Below are 17,204 nucleotides of genomic sequence, written 5' to 3' on the forward strand. Positions count from 1 at the left end.
CATCTCCGCGTCAACTGGGGCGGGCTGGCCGCCGAGCTCGGCGGCGGCGGGGTCCTGCTCAATGTAGTCTGTAGCCTCCAGGTAGAAAGTCGTGGCCAGACCTGGCCCGGTACGTACGGCTCGTCGTAGTTGAAGCACAATCCTTGGCGGCGACGCTAGAGTTGCTTGGCCGGGGTGAGCCGGTGGAACGGGCGTGCCGCAGCCGCGGCAAGGGTGCCGCGGAAGCCTCAACAAGCCGGCCCTGCACGGATACTTCCGGCCAAGGTGGCGGCCCAGCTGCCCCGGGCGGTGGCGCCTGCTGGATGGCCAGCACGTGCCGCTCGAACGCGCGGGCGTAGTACATGGCCGTCTAGAGGTCCTGTGGCCCGCGCATCTCCACGTCCATGCGGATGTGGTCCGGTAGGCCGCCGATGAAGAGCTCAGCCAGCTGACGAGCCGAAACGCCGGGGCGTGGCATGCCAGTGCCTGGAAGTGGTCGGCGAAGTCACCGAGGTGAGGAACGAAAGACGCCGAAGCTCCGCCAGATGGTTCCCGCGTATAGGAGTACCGAAGCGCAAGAGGCACAAATCACGGAAGCGCTCCCATGGTGGCATGCCGCCCTCGTCCTGTTTGATGGCGTAGTACCACGTCTGCGTGGCTCCTCGGTGATGATACGAGACAGTCCAGGTGCGGTCGGACGCGGGCGTGTGTTGTCCCCTGAAAAATTGGTCGCATTGGTTGAGCAAGTTCAGGGGGTCGACGGTGCCGTCGTAGGTCGCCAACTCCAGCTTGGAGAATCTCGGCGGCATCCGGACGTGGATGACGGGCGGGTGCACCTCGTCAGCACGGCGCAGCGAGGATCACGAGGCCGAGTAGGCGGGCATCAGGGTGCCGCCCTAGAACAGGGGCCCGTCGACGCTGGTGCAGGGCTCGACGTAGGCCGAGGACCCGCCAAACTGCATGGCTGGGTGCGTCGCCTGTGAGGGCAGCATGTGCGGCCCGACCGAGGCCGTAGTGTAGACCTGCTCAAGGGACCCAGTGAGCCAGGCCGGTAACAAAGAGGGCGACGGGGGAAACCGGACCTGGTGGATGGGCACACCCGGGCCCGTTGTCGGGATGGCCAGGGCCGCGGTCGCCGGTGGCGGCGGCTGCAGCTGTTGCCCCTGCTGCATGGCGGAGGTGCCGGGGTTCGTCGCTGGTGGCGGCTGCCATGGCAGCTGCTGCATGGCGGCGGCGATGGGGGTCGTCGAGGACGACGGCGGGGCGGTGGCGAAGGGCAAAGGAGGCTGCAGCCCATAGCATCCCGCGAGGAACGTGTAGATGCCCGTGTCCGCCTGGGTGAGATCCCGGATGGTACCCGTCATCTCCAATGGGTTGAAGACGACGGGGACGGGCGCGGCGGAGGTGACCGACACCGGCAAGAGCGGGGCGCTGGCCGTTGTGGCTATCGCGGAGGTCGTCGCGGTCGGCAGCGGGAGGGTCGGGGTGGGCGGTGGCGAGGACATGATCACACCGAAGTTATCTGATACCAAATTGGTAGGAACCGGATCCCTACGAGGGCGTGGTCTCAGGTTGTAGGGGTGGAAGGAGGGATGGCGTGGAGGAAGGCGTGGTCGCCGGTGCTAGGGTGCCGTCGTTGCGTGCGCGCGCGTGAGAGAGAGAGCGCAGGGGTGGTGGCTAGGGTTAGGTCTCCCGGCTCCCCAAGGAAGCCGAGCAAATATGATTGCTTCTTGCTTAATCCCAAAACGGGTCCTTACACGAGTTTATATAATCTTCCTAATAAGCTAATTGAGCTAAGCCCCTAATAACGATAAGATAAACTGGGCCACAACTAACTGGGCTAAGCCCCTAATATGCCGGTCATAACATCTCTCCCCGCCTGCACATACAGCTCGTCCTCGAGCTGGAAGGCGGGGCAGATCAACGGTCGCGAAACACCTCCGCGTCAACTGGGGCGGGCTGGTCGCCGAGCGCGGCGGCGGCGGGGTCGTCCTCAATGTAGTCTGTAGCCTCCAGGTAGAAAGTCGTGGGCAGACCTGGCCCGGTATGTAGGGATCGTCGTAGTTGAAGCACAACCCTTGGCGGCGACGCTAGAGTTGCTCGGCCGGGGTGAGCCGGTGGAACGGGCGTGCCGCAGGCGCGGCGAGCGTGCCGCGGAAGCCTCAACAGGCCGGTCCTGCGCGGAAACTTCGGGCCAAGGTGGCGGCCCAGCGGCCCGGGGCGGTGGCGCCTGCTGGATGGCCACCACGCGCCGCTCGAACGCGCGAGCGCAGTACATGGCCGTCTGGAGGTGGTCCGGTAGGCCGCCGGCGAAGAGCTCAGCCGGCTGACGAGCCGAAACGCCGGGGGCGTGGCACGCCAGTGCCTGGAAGCGGTCGGCGAAGTCACCGAGGTGAGGAACGAAAGACGCCCAAGCTCCACCAGACGGTTCCCGCGTATAGGAGTACCGAAGCGCAAGAGGCACAAATCGCGGAAGCGCTCCCATGGTGGCATGCCGCCCTCGTCCTGTTTGAGGGCGTAGTACCACATATGCGCGGCTCCTCAGAGATAATACGAGGCAGTCCAGGTGCGGTCGGACGCGAGCGTGCGTTGTCCCCTGAAAAATTGGTCGCATTGGTTGAGCAAGTTCAGGGGGTCGACGGTGCCGTCGTAGGTCGCGAACTCCAGCTTGGAGAATCTCGGCGGCATCTGGACGTGGACGATGGGCGGGTGCGCCTCGTCAGCATGGTGCAGCGAGGATGACAAGGCCGAGTAGGCGGGCATCAGGGTGCCGTCTTGGAACAGGGGCCCGTCGACGCTGGTGAAGTGCTCCACGTAGGCCGAGGACCCGCCAGACTGCATAGCTGGGTGCGTCGCTGGTGGGGGCAGCATGTGCGGCCCGACCGAGGCCGTCGTGTAGACCTGCTCAAGGGACCCAGCGAGCCACGCCGGTAACGGAGAGGGCGACGGGGAAACCGGACCTGGTGGATGGGCACCGCCGGGCCCGTAGTCGGGATGCCCAGGGCCGCGGTCTCCGGTGGCGGCAACTGCAGCTATTGCCCCTGCTGCATGGTGGAGGCGCCGGGGTTCATCGCTGGTGGCGGCTGCCATGGCAGCTGCTGCATGGCGGCGGCGACGGGGGTCGTCGAGGACGGCGGCGGGGCGGTGGCGAAGGGCACAGGAGGCTGCAGCCCATAGCATCTCTCGAGGAACGTGTAGATGCCCGTGACCGCCTAGGTGAGATCCCGGATGGCAGCCGTCATCTCCTCCGGGTTGAAGACAACGGGGACGGGGCGCGGCGGAGGTGACCGGCACCGGCAAGAGTGGGGCGCTGGCCGTGGTGGCTATCGGGGCGGTCGTCGCGGTCGGCCGCGGGAGGGTCGGGGTGGTCGGTGGCGAGGACATGATCGCACCGAAGTTATCTGATACCAAATTGGTAGGAACCAGATCCCTACGAGGGCTTGGTCTCAGGTTGTAGGGGTGGAAGGAGGGACGGCGTGGAGGAAGGCGTGGTCACCGGTGCTGGGGTGCCGTCGTTGCGTGCGCGCGCGAGAGAGAGAGAGAGCGCAGGGGTGGTGACTAGGGTTTGGTCTCCCGGCTCCCTAAGGAAGCCGGGAAAATATGATTGCTTCTTGCTTAATCCCAAAACGGGTCCTTACACGAGTTTATATAATCTTCCTAATAAGATAATTGGGTTAAGCCCCTAATAACGATAAGATAAACTGGGCCACAACTAACTGGGCTAAGCCCCTAATATGCCGGTCATAACATATCTCCCCGCCTGCACATACAGCTCGTCCTCGAGCTGGAAGGCGGGGCAGATCAACGGTCGCCAAACACCTCCGCGTCAACTGGGGCGGGCTGGTCGCCGAGCCCGGCGGCGGGGTCCTGCTCAATGTAGTCTGTAGCCTCCAGGTAGAAAGTCATGGGCAGACCTGGCCCGGTACGTAGGGCTCGTCATAGTTGAAGCACAACTCTTGGCGGCGACGCTAGAGTTGCTCGGCCGGGGTGAGCCGGTGGAACGGGCGTGCCACAGCCGCGGCGAGGGTGCGGCGGAAGCCTCAACAGGCCGATCCTGCGCGGAAACTTCCGGCCAAGGTGGCGGCCCAGCGGCCCGGGGCGGTGGCGCCTGCTGGATGGCCACCACGCGCCGCTCGAACGCGCGGGCGCATTACATGGCCGTCTGGAGGTCCTGTGGCCCGCGCATATCCACGTCCATGCGGATGTGGTCCGGTAGGCCGCCGACGAAGAGCTAAGCCGGCGGACAAGCCGAAACACCGGGGGCGTGGCACGCCAGTGCCTGGAAGCGGTCGGTGAAGTCACCGAGGTGAGGAACGAAAGACGCCCAAGCTCCGCCAGACGGTTCCCGCGTATAGGAGGACCGAAGCGCAAGAGGCAAAAATCGCGGAAGCGCTCCCATGGTGGCATGCCGCCCTCTTCCTCTTTGAGGGCGTAGTAACACATCAGCGTGGCTTCTCAGAGATGATACGAGGTAGTCCAGGTGCGGTCGGATGCGAGCATGCGTTGTCCCCTGAAAAATTTGTCGCATTAGTTGAGCAAGTTCAGGGGGTCGACGGTGCCGTCGTAGGTCGCGAACTCCAGCTTGGAGAATCTCAGCGGCATCTGGACATGGACGACGGGCGGGTGCGCCTCGTCAGCACGGCGCAGCGAGGATGACGAGGCCGAGTAGGCGGGCATCAGGGTGCCGCCTTGGAACAGGGGCCCGTCGACGCTGGTGAAGGGCTCGGCGTAGGCCGAGGACCCACCAAACTGCATGGTTGGGTGCGTCGCCGGTCTGGGCAGCATGTGCGGCCCGACCGAGGCCGTCGTGTAGACCTGCTCAAGGGACCCTGCGAGCCAGGCCGGTAACGGAGAGGGCGACGGGGAAACCGTACCTGGTGGATGGGCACCCCCGGGCCCGTAGTCGCGATGCCCAGGGCCGCGGTCGTCGGTGGCGGCGGCTGCAGCTGTTGCCCCTGCTGCATGGTGGAGGCGTCGGGGTTCATCGCTGGTGGCGGCTGCCATGGCAGCTGCTGCATGGCGGCGGCGACGGGGGTCGTCAAGGATGGCGGCTGGTGCGGCAGTGGGGCGGTGGCGAAGGGCACAGGAGGCTGTAGCCCATAGCATCTCGCGAGGAACGTGTAGATGCCCGTGACGCCTGGGTGAGATACCGGATGGCAGCCGTCATCTCCTCCGGGTTGAAGACGACGGGGACGGGGCGCGGCGGAGGTGACCGGCACCGGCAAGAGCGGGCGCTGGCCGTGGTGGCTATCGGGGCGGTCGTCGTGGTCGGCAGCGGGAGGGTCGGGGTGGTCGGTGGCGAGGACATGATCGCACCAAAGTTATCTGATACCAAATTGGTAGGAACTTGATCCCTACGAGGGCGTGGTCTCAGGTTGTAGGGGTGGAAGGAGGGATGGCGTGGAGGAAGGCGTGGTCGCCAGTGCTGGGGTGCCGTCGTTGCGTGCGCGCGCGAGAGAGAGCGAGACCGCAGGGGTAGGGGCTAGGGTTAGGTCTCCCGGCTCCCTAAGGAAGCCGAGCAAATATGATTGCTTCTTGCTTAATCCCAAAACGGGTCCTTACAAGAGTTTATATAATCTTCCTAATAAGATAATTGGGCTAACCCCTAATAACGATAAGATAAACTGGGCCACAACTAACTGGGCTAAGCCCCTAATATGCCGGTCATAACATCTCTCCCCGCCTGCACATACAGCTCGTCCTCGAGCTGGAAGGCGGGGCAGATCAACGGTCGCCAAACACCTCCGCGTCAACTTGGGCGGGCGGGTCGCCGAGCCCGGCGGCGGCGGGGTCCTGCTCAATGTAGTCTGTAGCCTCCAGGTAGAAAGTCATGGGCAGAACTGGCCCGGTACGTAGGGCTCGTCGTAGTTGAAGCACAACCCTTGGCGGCGACGCTAGAGTTGCTCGGCCGGGGTGAGCCAGTGGAACGGCCGTGCTGCAGCCGCGGCGAGGGTGCCGTGGAAGCCTCAACACGCCGGTCCTGCGCGGAAACTTCCAGCCAAGGTGGCGGCCCAGCGGCCCGGGGCGGTGGCGCCTGCTGGATGGCCACCACGCGCCGCTCGAACGCGCGGGCGTAGTACATGGCCGTCTGGAGGTCCCGTGGCCCGCGCATCTCCACGTCCATGCGGATGTGGTCCGGTAGGCCGCCGACGAAGAGCTCAGCCGGCTTACGAGCCGAAACGCCGGGGGCGTGGCACGCCAGTGCCTGGAAGAGGTCGGCGAAGTCACCGAGGTGAGGAGCGAAAGACGCCCAAGCTCCGCCAGACGGTTCCCGCGTATAGGAGGACCGAAGTGTAAGAGGCACAAATCGCGGAAGCGCTCCCATGGTGGCATGCCGCCCTCGTCCTGTTTGAGGGCATAGTAACACGTCTGGGTGGCTCCACAGAGATGATACGAGGCAGTCCAGGTGCGGTCGGACGCGAGCGTGCATTTTGCCCTAAAAAATTGGTCGCATTGGTTGAGCCAATTCAGGGGGTCGACGGTGCCGTCGTAGGTCGGGAAATCTAGCTTGGAGAATCTCGGCGGCGTCTGGACGTGGACGACGGGCGGGTGCGCCTCGTCAGCACGGCACAGCGAGGATGACGAGGACGAGTAGGCGGGCATCAGGGTCCCGCCCTGGAACAGGGGCCCGTCGACGCTGGCGAAGGGCTCGGCATAGCCCGAGGACCCAGCAAACTGCAGGGCCGGGCGCGTCGCTGGTGGGGCCAGCATGTGCGGCCCGACCGAGGCTGTCGTATGGACCTGCTCAAGGAACCCAGCGAGCCTGGCCGGTAACGGAGAGGGCGACGGGGGAAATCGGACCTGGTGGATGGGCACCCCCGGGCCCGTCGTCGGGATGCCTAGGGCCGCAGTCGCCGGTGGCGGCGGCTGCAGCTGTTGCCCCTGCTGCATGGTGGAGGCGCCGGGGTTCGTCTGGTGGCGGCTGCCATGGCAGCTGCTGCATGGCGGCGGCGACAGGGGTCGTCGAGGACGGCGGCTGGTGCGGCGGCGGGGCGGTGGCGAAGGGCACAGGAGGCTGCGGCCCATAATATCTCGCGAGGAACGTGTAGATGCCCGTTACCGCCTGGGTGAGATCCCGGATGGCAGCCGTCGTCTCCTCCGGGGTGAAGACGACGGGGACGGCGCGGCGGAGGTGACCGGCACTAGCAAGAGAGGGGCGCTGGCCGTGGTGGCTATCTGGGCGATCGTCGCGGTCGGCAGCGAGAGGGTCGGGGTGGGCGATGGCGAGGACATGATCGCACCGAAGCTAGCTGATACCAAATTGGTAGGAACCGGATCCCTACCAGGGCGTGGTCTCAGGTTGTAGGGGTGGAAGGAGGGATGGCGTGGAGGAAGGCATGGTCGCCGGCGCTGGGGCGTCGTCGTTGCGTGCGCGCGCGAGAGAGAGAGCGCAGGGGTGGCGGCTAGGGTTAGGTCTCCCGGCTCCCTAAGGAAGCCGAGCAAATATGATTGCTTCTTATTCAATCCCAAAACGGGTCCTTACACGAGTTTATATAATCTTCCTAATAAGATAATTGGGCTAAGCCCCTAATAACGATAAGATAAACGGGGCCACAACTAACTGGGCTAAGCCCCTAATATGCCGGTCATAACTGCTCTCCCCGCCTGCACAAACAGCTCATCCTCGAGATGGAAGGCGGGGCAGATCAACGGTCGCCAAACACCTCCGTGTCAACTGGGGCGGGCTGGTCGCCGAGCCCGGCGGCGGTGGGGTCCTCCTCAATTTTGTCTGCAGCCTCCAGGTAGAAGAGTCGTGGGCAGACGTGGCCCGGTACGTAGGGCTCGTCGTAGTTGAAGCACAACCCTTGGCGGCGACGGTCGAGTTACTTGGCCGGGGTGAGCCGGCGGAACGGGCGTGCCGCCGCCGCGGCGAGGGCGCCGCGGAAGCCTGGGCAGGCCGACCTTGCGTGGAAACTTCCGGCCAGGGTGGCGGCCCGGCGGCCCGGGGTGGTGGCACCTGCTGGATGGCCACCGCGCGACGCTCGAACACGCGGGCGTAGTACATGGCCTTCTGGAGGTCCTGTGGCCCTCGCATCTCCATGTCCACGCGGATGTGGTCCGGTAGGCCGCCGACGAAGAGCTCAGCCGGCTGTCGAGCCGAAACGCCGGGGGTGTGGCACGCCAGTGCCTGGAAGCGGTCGGCGAAGTCTTTCACCGAAGTGAGGAACGAAAGACGCCCAAGTTCCGCCAGACGGCTCCCGCGTATAGGCGGACCGAAGCGCAAGAGGCACAAACCGCGGAAGAGCTCCCATGATGGCATGCCGCCCTCGTCCTGTTTGGGGCGTAGTACCACGTCTGCGCGGCACCTCGGAGATGATACGAGGCGGTCCAGGTGTGATCGGACGCGAGCATGCGTTATCCCCTAAAAAATTGGTCGCATTGGTTGAGCCAATTCAGGGGGTCGACAGTGCCGTCATAGGTCGCGAACTCCAGCTTGGAGAATCTCGGCGGCGACTGGAATTGGACGACGGGCGGGTGCGCCTCGTCAGCACGGCGCATCGAGGATGACGAGGCCGAACAGGCAGGCATCAGGGTGCCATCCTGGAACAGGGGCCCATCGACGCTGGCGAAGGGCTCGGCGTAGCCCGAGGACCCACCAAACTGCATGGCCGGGTGCGTCGCCGGTGGGGGCAGCATGTGCGGCCCGACCGAGGCCGTCATGTAGACCTGCTCAAGGGACCCAGCGAGCCAGGCCGGTAACGGAGACGGCGACGGGGGAAACCGGACCTGGTGGATGGGCACCCCCGGGTCCGTCGTCGGGATGCCAAGGGCCGCGGTTGCCGGTGGCGGCAGCTGTAGCTGTTGCCCCTGCTGCATGGTGGAGGCGCCGGGGTTCGTGGCCGGTGGCGGCTGCCATGGCAGCTGCTGCATGGCGGCGGCGACGAGGGTCGTCGAGGAAGGCGGCTGCTGCGGCGGCAGGGCGTTGGCGAATGGCACAGGGGGCTGCGACCCATAGCATCTCGCGAGAAACGTGTAGATGCCCGTGACCGCCTGGGTTAGATCCCGGCTGGGAGTCGTCATCTCCTCCGGGGTGAATACGACGGGGAGGGGCGCGGCGGAGGTGACCGGCACCGGCAAGAGCGGGGCGCTGGCCATGGTGGCTATCGGGGCGGTCATCACGGTCGGCAGCGGGAGGGTCAGAGTGGGCGGTGGCGAGGACATGATCGCACTGAAGCTATCTGACACCAAATTGGTAGGAACCGGATCCCTACCAGGGCATGGTCTCAGGTTGTAGGGGTGGAAGGAGGGATGGCGTGGAGGAAGGCGTGGTCGTTGCGTGCACGCACGAGAGAGAGAGAGAGAGACAGAGAGAGAGAGAGAGAGAGAGAGAGAGAGAGAGACAAAGAGAGAGAGAGAGAGAGAGCAGGGGTGGCGGCTAGAGTTAGGTCTCCCGGCTCCCTAAGGAAGCCGAGCAAATATGATTGCTTCTTGCTTAATCCCAAAACAGGTCCTTACACGAGTTTATATAATCCTCCTAATAAGATAATTGGGCTAAGCCCCTAATAACGATAAGATAAACTGGGCCATAACTAACTGGGCTAAGCCCCTAATATGTCGGTCATAACATCTCTCCCCGCTTGCACAAACAGCTCGTCCTCGAGCTGGAAGGCGGGGCAAATCAACGGTCGCCAATCATCTCTGCGTCACCTGGGGCGGGCTGGTCGCCGAGCCCGGCGGCGGCGGGGTCCTCCTCAATGTAGTCTGCAACCTCCAGGTAGAAGAGTCGTGGGTAGACGTGGCCCGGTACGTGGGGCTCGTCGTAGTTGAAGCACAACCCTTGGCGGCGACGCTCGACTTGCTCAGCCGGGGTAAGCCGGCGGAACGGGCGTGCCGCAGCCGCGGCGAGGGCGCAGCGAAAGCCTGGGCAGGCCGACCCTGTGCGGAAACTTCCCGCCAGGGTGGCGGCCCAGCGGCTGGGGCGGCGGCGCCTGCTGGATGGCCACCGCGCGACGCTCGAACGCGCGGGCGTAGTACATGGCCGTCTGGAGGTCCTGTGGCCCACGCATCTCCACGTCCACGCGGATGTGGTCCGGTAGGCCGCTGACGAAGAGCTCAGCCGGCTGACGAGCCGAAACACCAGGGGCGTGGCATGCCAGTGCCTGGAAGCGGTCGGCGAAGTCTTGCACCGAGGTGAGGAATGAAAGACGCCCAATCTCCGCCAGACGGCTCCAGCGTAGAGGCGGACCGAAGCGCAACAGGCAAAAATCGCGGAAGCGCTCCCATGGTGTCATGCCGCCCTCGTCCTGTTCGAGGGCATAGTACCACGTCTACGCGGCTCCTCGGAGATGATACAAGGTGATCCAGGTGCGGTCGGACGGGAGCGTGCGTTGTCCCCTGAAAAATTGGTCGCATTGGTTGAGCCAATTCAGGGGGTCGACGGTGCCGTCGTAGGTCGCAAACTCCTGCTTGGAGAATCTCGGCAGCGTCTGGACGTGGACGACGAGCGGGTGCGCCTCGTCAGCACGACGCAACGAGGATGACGAGGCCGAGTAGACGGGCATCAGGGTGCCGCCCTGGAACAGGGGCCCGTCGACGCTGGCGAAGGGCTCGGCGTAGCTCGAGGACCCGCCAAACTACATGGCCTGGTGCGTCGCCGGTGGGGGCGGCATGTGCGGCCCGACCGAGGCCGTCGTGTAGACCTGCTCAAGGGACCCAGCGAGCCAGGCCGGTAACGGAGACGACGACGGGGGAAACCGGACCTGGTGGATGGGCACCCCCGGGCCCGTCGTTGGGATGCCCAGGGCCGCGGTCCCCAGTGGCGGCGGCTGCAACTGTTGCCCCTGCTGCATGGTGGAGGCGCCGGGGTTTGTCGCTGGTGGCGGCTACCATGGCAGCTGCTGCATGGCGGTGGCGACGGGGGTCATCGAGGACGGTGGCTGCTGCGGCGGCGGGGCGGTGGCGAAGGGCACAGGAGGCTGCGGCCCATAATATCTCGCGAGGAACGTGTAGATGCCCGTGACCGCCTGGGTGAGATCCCGGATGGCAGCCGTCATCTCCTCCGAGGTGAAGACGATGGGGACGGGTTCGGCGGAGGTGACCGGCACCGGCAAGAGCGGGGCGCTGGCCGTGGTGGCTATCAGGGCGGTCGGCAGCGGGAGGGTCGGGGTGGGCGGTGGCGAGGACATGATCGCACCGAAGCTATCTGATACCAAATTGGTAGGAACCGGATCCCTACCAGGACGTGGTCTCAGGTTGTAGGGGTGGAAGGAGGGATGGCGTGGTGGAAGGCGTGGTCGTCGGTGCTGGGGCGCCGTCGTTGCGTGCGTGCGCGCGAGAGAGAGAGAGAGCGCAGGGTTGGCGGCTAGGGTTAGGTCTCCCGACTCCCTAAGGAAGCCGAGCAAATATGATTGCTTCCTGCTTAATACCAAAACGGGTACTTACACTAGTCTATCTATCTATATCTATCTATCTATCTATTTATCTATCTATACCTCTATATATACCTATACTAATTCCTGACTCCCAAGAAATTCCCACGTTAATTAGATTTTACGAGCCGTTAATCTGGTGGGACCGAGTTATTACGGTAGAGATCCACCCATGAATTTTTTTCTCTCAATGGCCTTTTTTTTACTATCGAATCTTTATATAAGGTAATTAGGAACGTTGGATTAGGTACATGAAAGAGTTGTCCCACGTGGATGCCAATTGAAGGAAGAGTCCATTGCCCCAACGATGCCTAATAACTAATCGACCTGCTCCTTCTCTCACCGTTATCCCCCCGCCCCCCTCGCGTGAAACAGATCTCTGATGAGGTTCACCTTTGGCTTTGGATTTATTTTTTCTTGCTTTCCACGGATTGAATCTCGAAGTTTATTTTTGTTGCTTTCCACGGATTGAATCTCGATGATCTCCACAAGCTCTTCTCCTTGGTCGGATTTCTGCTGTTGATTATTCGCCACGTTACCTAGCTATGGCCTCGCGAGAGCATATGGAGGATTACTGTCGTGTATTGGTTCGTCTGTTGATCTCCACCAAAATACATGACCCGGTGTGCATTCTGCCCAGATTCTCAATGTGTTTTCTATCCTTGATCTTGACAGAATTGGATGATGGTGCGGATTTTATTCTCTAGGTCTTACCAGCGGGGTAGCAAGATTTGTTTGAAGAGGATTCAAGTCCAAGAATTTTTCTTCCTGACAAGTGCCGATCGAAATCAATCTGCAGGAATCGGTGCGGCCTCACCCCATCCCGGACTTCCACAATGACCACACCATGACATGCGACCTATAGGTTATTGGCTACAAGCTAATGAAAATTAATCTGTAGGAATTTCCACTTTTCTGCTTATATGTTTAGTCTCCAAGGTTTCAATCTCGAATCTCTCCCCAAGCTCTTCTCCTCTGTTGAAAGAACATGCGGTGCCCCCATGTTTGGTTTTTATAATTGATGACAATCTCTATGGACTAATGGTTGCCTTGAGTTATATTTGAAGGGTTTGTCCATAAGCTTTTCTTGGAGTCCATTTGTTGGTTTCAAGGAGAGTTTTTTATGACCAAGGTGCTATTAAGGAATTATCCAAAGATTGGTCTTGTGAGTATTGAGCTTATTGCAAGCATGTCTTGAAGAAGAAGATTGTGTGATCATTTATGTTTACCTTCAAGACATCATACAAATGAAGAGAGTTGGAAAGATTCAAGGTTGATCGAGACTAAGTCAAAGAGTGAATCAAGTTGATCAACACACAAAGCGTAGAAGATGTACCGAGAAGGATCACGTGAGGGATCACGTGATCGCATGGTAAGGTAAGCATTGTCCTTTATGCTTTGTGTACTAACCCATGGTCTACGTGAGAGTTCTATGTGGGGTTAGGTATGCTTCCATGGGCTTGCGTCAAGAGGAAGATATTATACAACCCATGGAGGATGACATCAAATGGTGTTCGTCATTAAGTTTGCGTGTGCAAGATCAAGTGGAGCATCATCAAAGAGATCTTATGCTTGAAGCTTGCCCTCCATTGTGGTGACAATGGATTTTTGAAGATGTGCCGAAGAGTGGCTCACCCATAGTGGAGTATGGGGGAGCAATCCACTAGTCTTCACCGAGCCAACGCAATCAAGAAAGGTGGTCCAGCTTGAGGGAGTCAAGATCGTAATCATCCAGCTCAAGTGGACTATGCGCAAGGCAAAGGTTTGCCCTTGATAGGTTTTCTATTTTACCGGTCTCATGGTAGTTGTGGGAGACCGGGTTATAGGATCGATTGCCGTACTATCAAGGGGGGCTCTCGATGAGTAGCTTGATCGTATCGTTCATAGAGAGCTCAAACCATTGCATCCTTGCATCATCTTTCTTGGTTCTTGTTAGCTTCTCCTTGTGAGTTTTGGAGCTTTTGATCATCTTCATGACAAGCTCGAGTTCATCGAAAACGGAGTTAACATGCATATTCTATGATGTTTTCGATGTTGGAGGTTTTGCCGGTTCTTCTCGGTTGGAGTTTTCTCTCCTCTATATATTAGGCATACATCCCCTGCCTCTTCTTACTATAACCAGCTGTTTTGATGCTACTCGTCGTCTTGTTTCCAACAAGCTTGAGTTTGCTCAATTCGGAGCTCATATGCAGAAGTTATGGCAGTTTTGGTTTCCCGTGGAGTATACTTGTTTTCGTGGAAGTGGCTTTAGGATGGTCCTAGCGGTAGTACCACGGTACCCAGCGGTAGTACCGCTGCTGGGTCCTCAGCAGTAGTACCACTACGGTACCAGGCCCCTACCGCGTCGACTCGAGGGGTCATTTTTCGTGTCGGATAGTGCGGTACTTCGCAGCGGCAGTAGGGCGGCAGTACCGCTCGGGTCTGTCTCTCTCCTGCCCTCCTAACTCCACGGTAGTACCGCCCGGGAAAGCGGTAGTACCGCTGCCTTATGCGGTAGTACCGCCCTCTGCGGGGCTGTTTTGGGGGTAACAGTTGGATTGTTCCCCCCACTATATAAGGGGGTCTTCTTCCCCATTCTATCTTATCCTTTGAGCTCGTGTTCTTCCCCCATTGTTGACCTTCTTCGAGCTTGCTAACACTCAATCCCTCCATGGATTCTTGCTAGTTTTTGAGGGAAAAGAGAGAGGAGATCTAGATCCACATTTCCACCAATCACTTTCTCCTCTATGTGAGGGGAACCCCTTGGATCTAGATCTTGGAGTTCTTGGTGTTCTCCTTCTTTTCTTCCTCTCATTTTCCTCCCTAGCATTAGTTGCTTCGGTGGGATTTGAGAGAGAAGGACTTGGGCACTCCGTGTGCCCTTGCCATTGCATTTGGTGCATCGGTTTGAGTTCTCCACGGTGATACGTGGAAGTTACAAGTTGAGAAGCTTATTACTCTTGGGTGCTTGGTACCCTTGAGCTTGTTCCTCTTGGGTGCTTCGGCGCCCTAGACGGTTGGTGGTGTTCGGAGCTCAATCATTGTGGTGTAAAGCTCCGGGCAAGCGTCGGGGTCTTCAATTAGGTTGTGGAGATCGCCCCGAGCAATTTGACGGGTACCGGTGACCGTCCCCAAGGGTTGCCAAAGTGTACGGGTTCGGTGACCGCCCTCAAGGGTCCCTTAGTGGAATCACGGCATCTTGCATTGTGCGAGGGTGTGAGGAGATTACGGTGGCCCTAGTGGCTTCTTGGGGAGCATTGTGCCTCCACACCGCTCCAAACGGAGATTAGCATCCGCAAGGGTGTGAACTTCGGAATACATCGTCGTCTCCCTGTGCCTCGGTTATCTCTTACCCGAGCCCTTTACTTATGCACTTTACTTTCTGATAGCCATATTGTTTCTTGTCATATATCTTGCTATCACTTAGTTGTTTACCTTGCTTAGCATAAGTTGTTGGTGCACATAGGTGAGCCTAGTTGTTTTAGGTTTGTGCTTGTCAAATTAACCGTTAGGTTTATTCCGCATTTGTTCAAGCCTCTACCGTAATTATTTTAAAGCGCCTATTCACCCCCCTCCCCCCCCCCCCCCCCCCCCCTCTAGGCGATATCCACGATCTTTCATCTGTCTATCTTCACCTCCTAACTAAGATGCACCTCAGCCGGCCCAGCCATTGCCCCCCGCTGCACCCTTACCTCCTGCAGCCATCTGCTGAGTACATACCTCAATGCTAAGCAACATCCTCACTGTAACAGCGACGACTACATCCCTACCATGAAGACCGGCAATCAAGGAAGAGGTTGGTGGTGTGCTTCAATATCTTCTTGGATCTTTGAACTGCTGACAGATTGATTTTTCCTGTTATCTCCTGTAATAGCTACGGATGATGTATTGCATATTTGTCATACAGGTTGATCAAGGTGCGAGACTATGACGTGAGTTAAATTTCAGCATATCGTGCAACCACATGATGACACCCACCATGCATGTGACTTGCAAGCAGTAACTGCTTGCCATCCATCAACATAACAAGGACGAAGCCAACACCCATCTACACGTACGCGGTACTTGCGCGGCACAGTACAATAAACGTTTCAGCATATATACCTTTTCTCTGGCCAGTTTCAAACATCCTCTGTCTACCTGTTGGACCTGCTCGCAATGCATGAGTTTGATCCTATGAGGTAATGTTCGGAGAAAATAGCTTTGAATGGGTCTTTTCTTTTCTGATGATTGCGGAGTTTTAAAGTTGAAAAGGACAAATTTATATATATAAGCTAACGACACATCTTTACTCTAAGTAAGAGTAGCTTCTGTTGTGCAGGTAGTTTTCCCACATGCTAGATAAGCTACATGCAGTTTATTATCGCTGAAGTGAATCGCATAGAATATTTTATACTCATCAAGTAACAGTAACAGTAGTTGTTTCTTTGTGTGTAGATTATACAGTTTGTCTACAAGATATTTTTTCTTATATGTACTTTACACAAAATCGATCCTCATCTCCCTCATGTTTACTGCTACAAAATTGGTGCACATAAGTTCTTGCCCTTGATCCCATTTATTAGTTTCTTCTTGAGCATGTACATGATCGGCCAAGTAGTGCTTATATTCTTTTTCTCGCCAACTATACTTGACTAAATTCGAACATTGGCTATTTTGAAGGAACGGTCAAGAGCAAGCAGCTATAACAGTTTTTTTGTCGTATTATACTTGGATCTGATTTCTTCTAACAACGTGCTACTCCTAAATAGTTCATGGTTTGGTCAGGTTCATTCTTCTCTTCATAGTATATAATCTTCTCAAATTCTAGGTATGCACCTATCTGTATGTTATAATTTATTTACTCTTAGAGCTAGGTTTAACCAGTATGATTGCTTTCCTACTAGGTTTGTTTTGACAATGTTTAGGCATTGACTTAGATGAACAAAAGGCAGTTGTTATTTGGCAAGACGCCCAGCTACAGATGGCTGTTTATTTATCAAGTATCTCATAAGTCATAAGGCACACAAAATGGATGTTCATAGTGTCAATCAGTATCTCCAGGTCATGTGGTACGAAGGCCAGTATGACCAGTCCAAGATTAAGGAGATGCTATGTCGACAATCAATGCCGACATTTCCTTTGCTCATTAATTAAAATCATTGCGTACATCAGGTTAGAGAAGCTTCCTTTTGAAATTTTCCTCTTCTAGCTTCTGGATGTTTTGAAGATGAGAAAGGTGGATTATACAATTTCTATTTCCTGAATAATAAATTGCCATACAAGACACATTTCCTGTATTGATTTCTTTTGTTCTTCTCACTGGAGTCATGGATTGATTTCTTTTGTTTTTCTCACTGGAGTCATGGACTGTTATGTTTTATTTGCATAAAAAAAGATAAGATTACTCTAAAATTTAATAGGAGTGCATTTAACCATCAAACTCAAAATTTAATTTATACACAATTGTGGAGGTAAGAATAAGGACAGTATGTTTACTGATTACATCCTTGGTTAAATACTAAGCTAACTTCCGCATAAAGTAACTCTAATTTTATCACCGCTGGATTGTTTAACCCAAAAAGTTAGTGCTAACCACTACTCAAGGTTTTGCAAAATATATATTTCTATCACACATGGAAGTTTGACTAACCATTTAATCCATGTTGAAACTATGCTGTAGAAATTTATCAAAATTTAGATGCATATTTGTCTTATCAATACCAAATAGGATTCTGGTATAGGAATGCAACACCATTCACAAAAGCTACAGTCACATAAGTGGGCATGCACACCTACGTAGGTTTAACCAATCTATGTGAGAGTAGGAATTGAGATCCAAAAAGGCACTTCTCGATTCTGTTTTATATGAATGGAAAGAATTACATGTTCTCACTA

The 17,204-nt window shown here is 57.5% G+C and overlaps 1 protein-coding gene across 1 annotated transcript; it reads right to left on the minus strand.

Moving 5' to 3' along the window:
• Positions 1-349: 349 nt before the first annotated feature.
• LOC109783955 (uncharacterized) lies at positions 350-788 on the minus strand. The gene is made up of 2 exons (XM_020342545.1): positions 548-788; positions 350-465 (listed from the first exon to the last, which is right to left on the minus strand). The coding sequence occupies exons 1-2, from the start codon at positions 786-788 to the stop codon at positions 350-352; spliced, it is 357 nt and encodes a 118-aa protein (XP_020198134.1).
• Between the last annotated feature and the right edge of the window lie 16,416 nt (positions 789-17,204).

Source organism: Aegilops tauschii, chromosome 3 (genome assembly GCF_002575655.3).
Source record: "Aegilops tauschii subsp. strangulata cultivar AL8/78 chromosome 3, Aet v6.0, whole genome shotgun sequence".
Classification (NCBI taxonomy): domain Eukaryota; kingdom Viridiplantae; phylum Streptophyta; class Magnoliopsida; order Poales; family Poaceae; genus Aegilops; species Aegilops tauschii.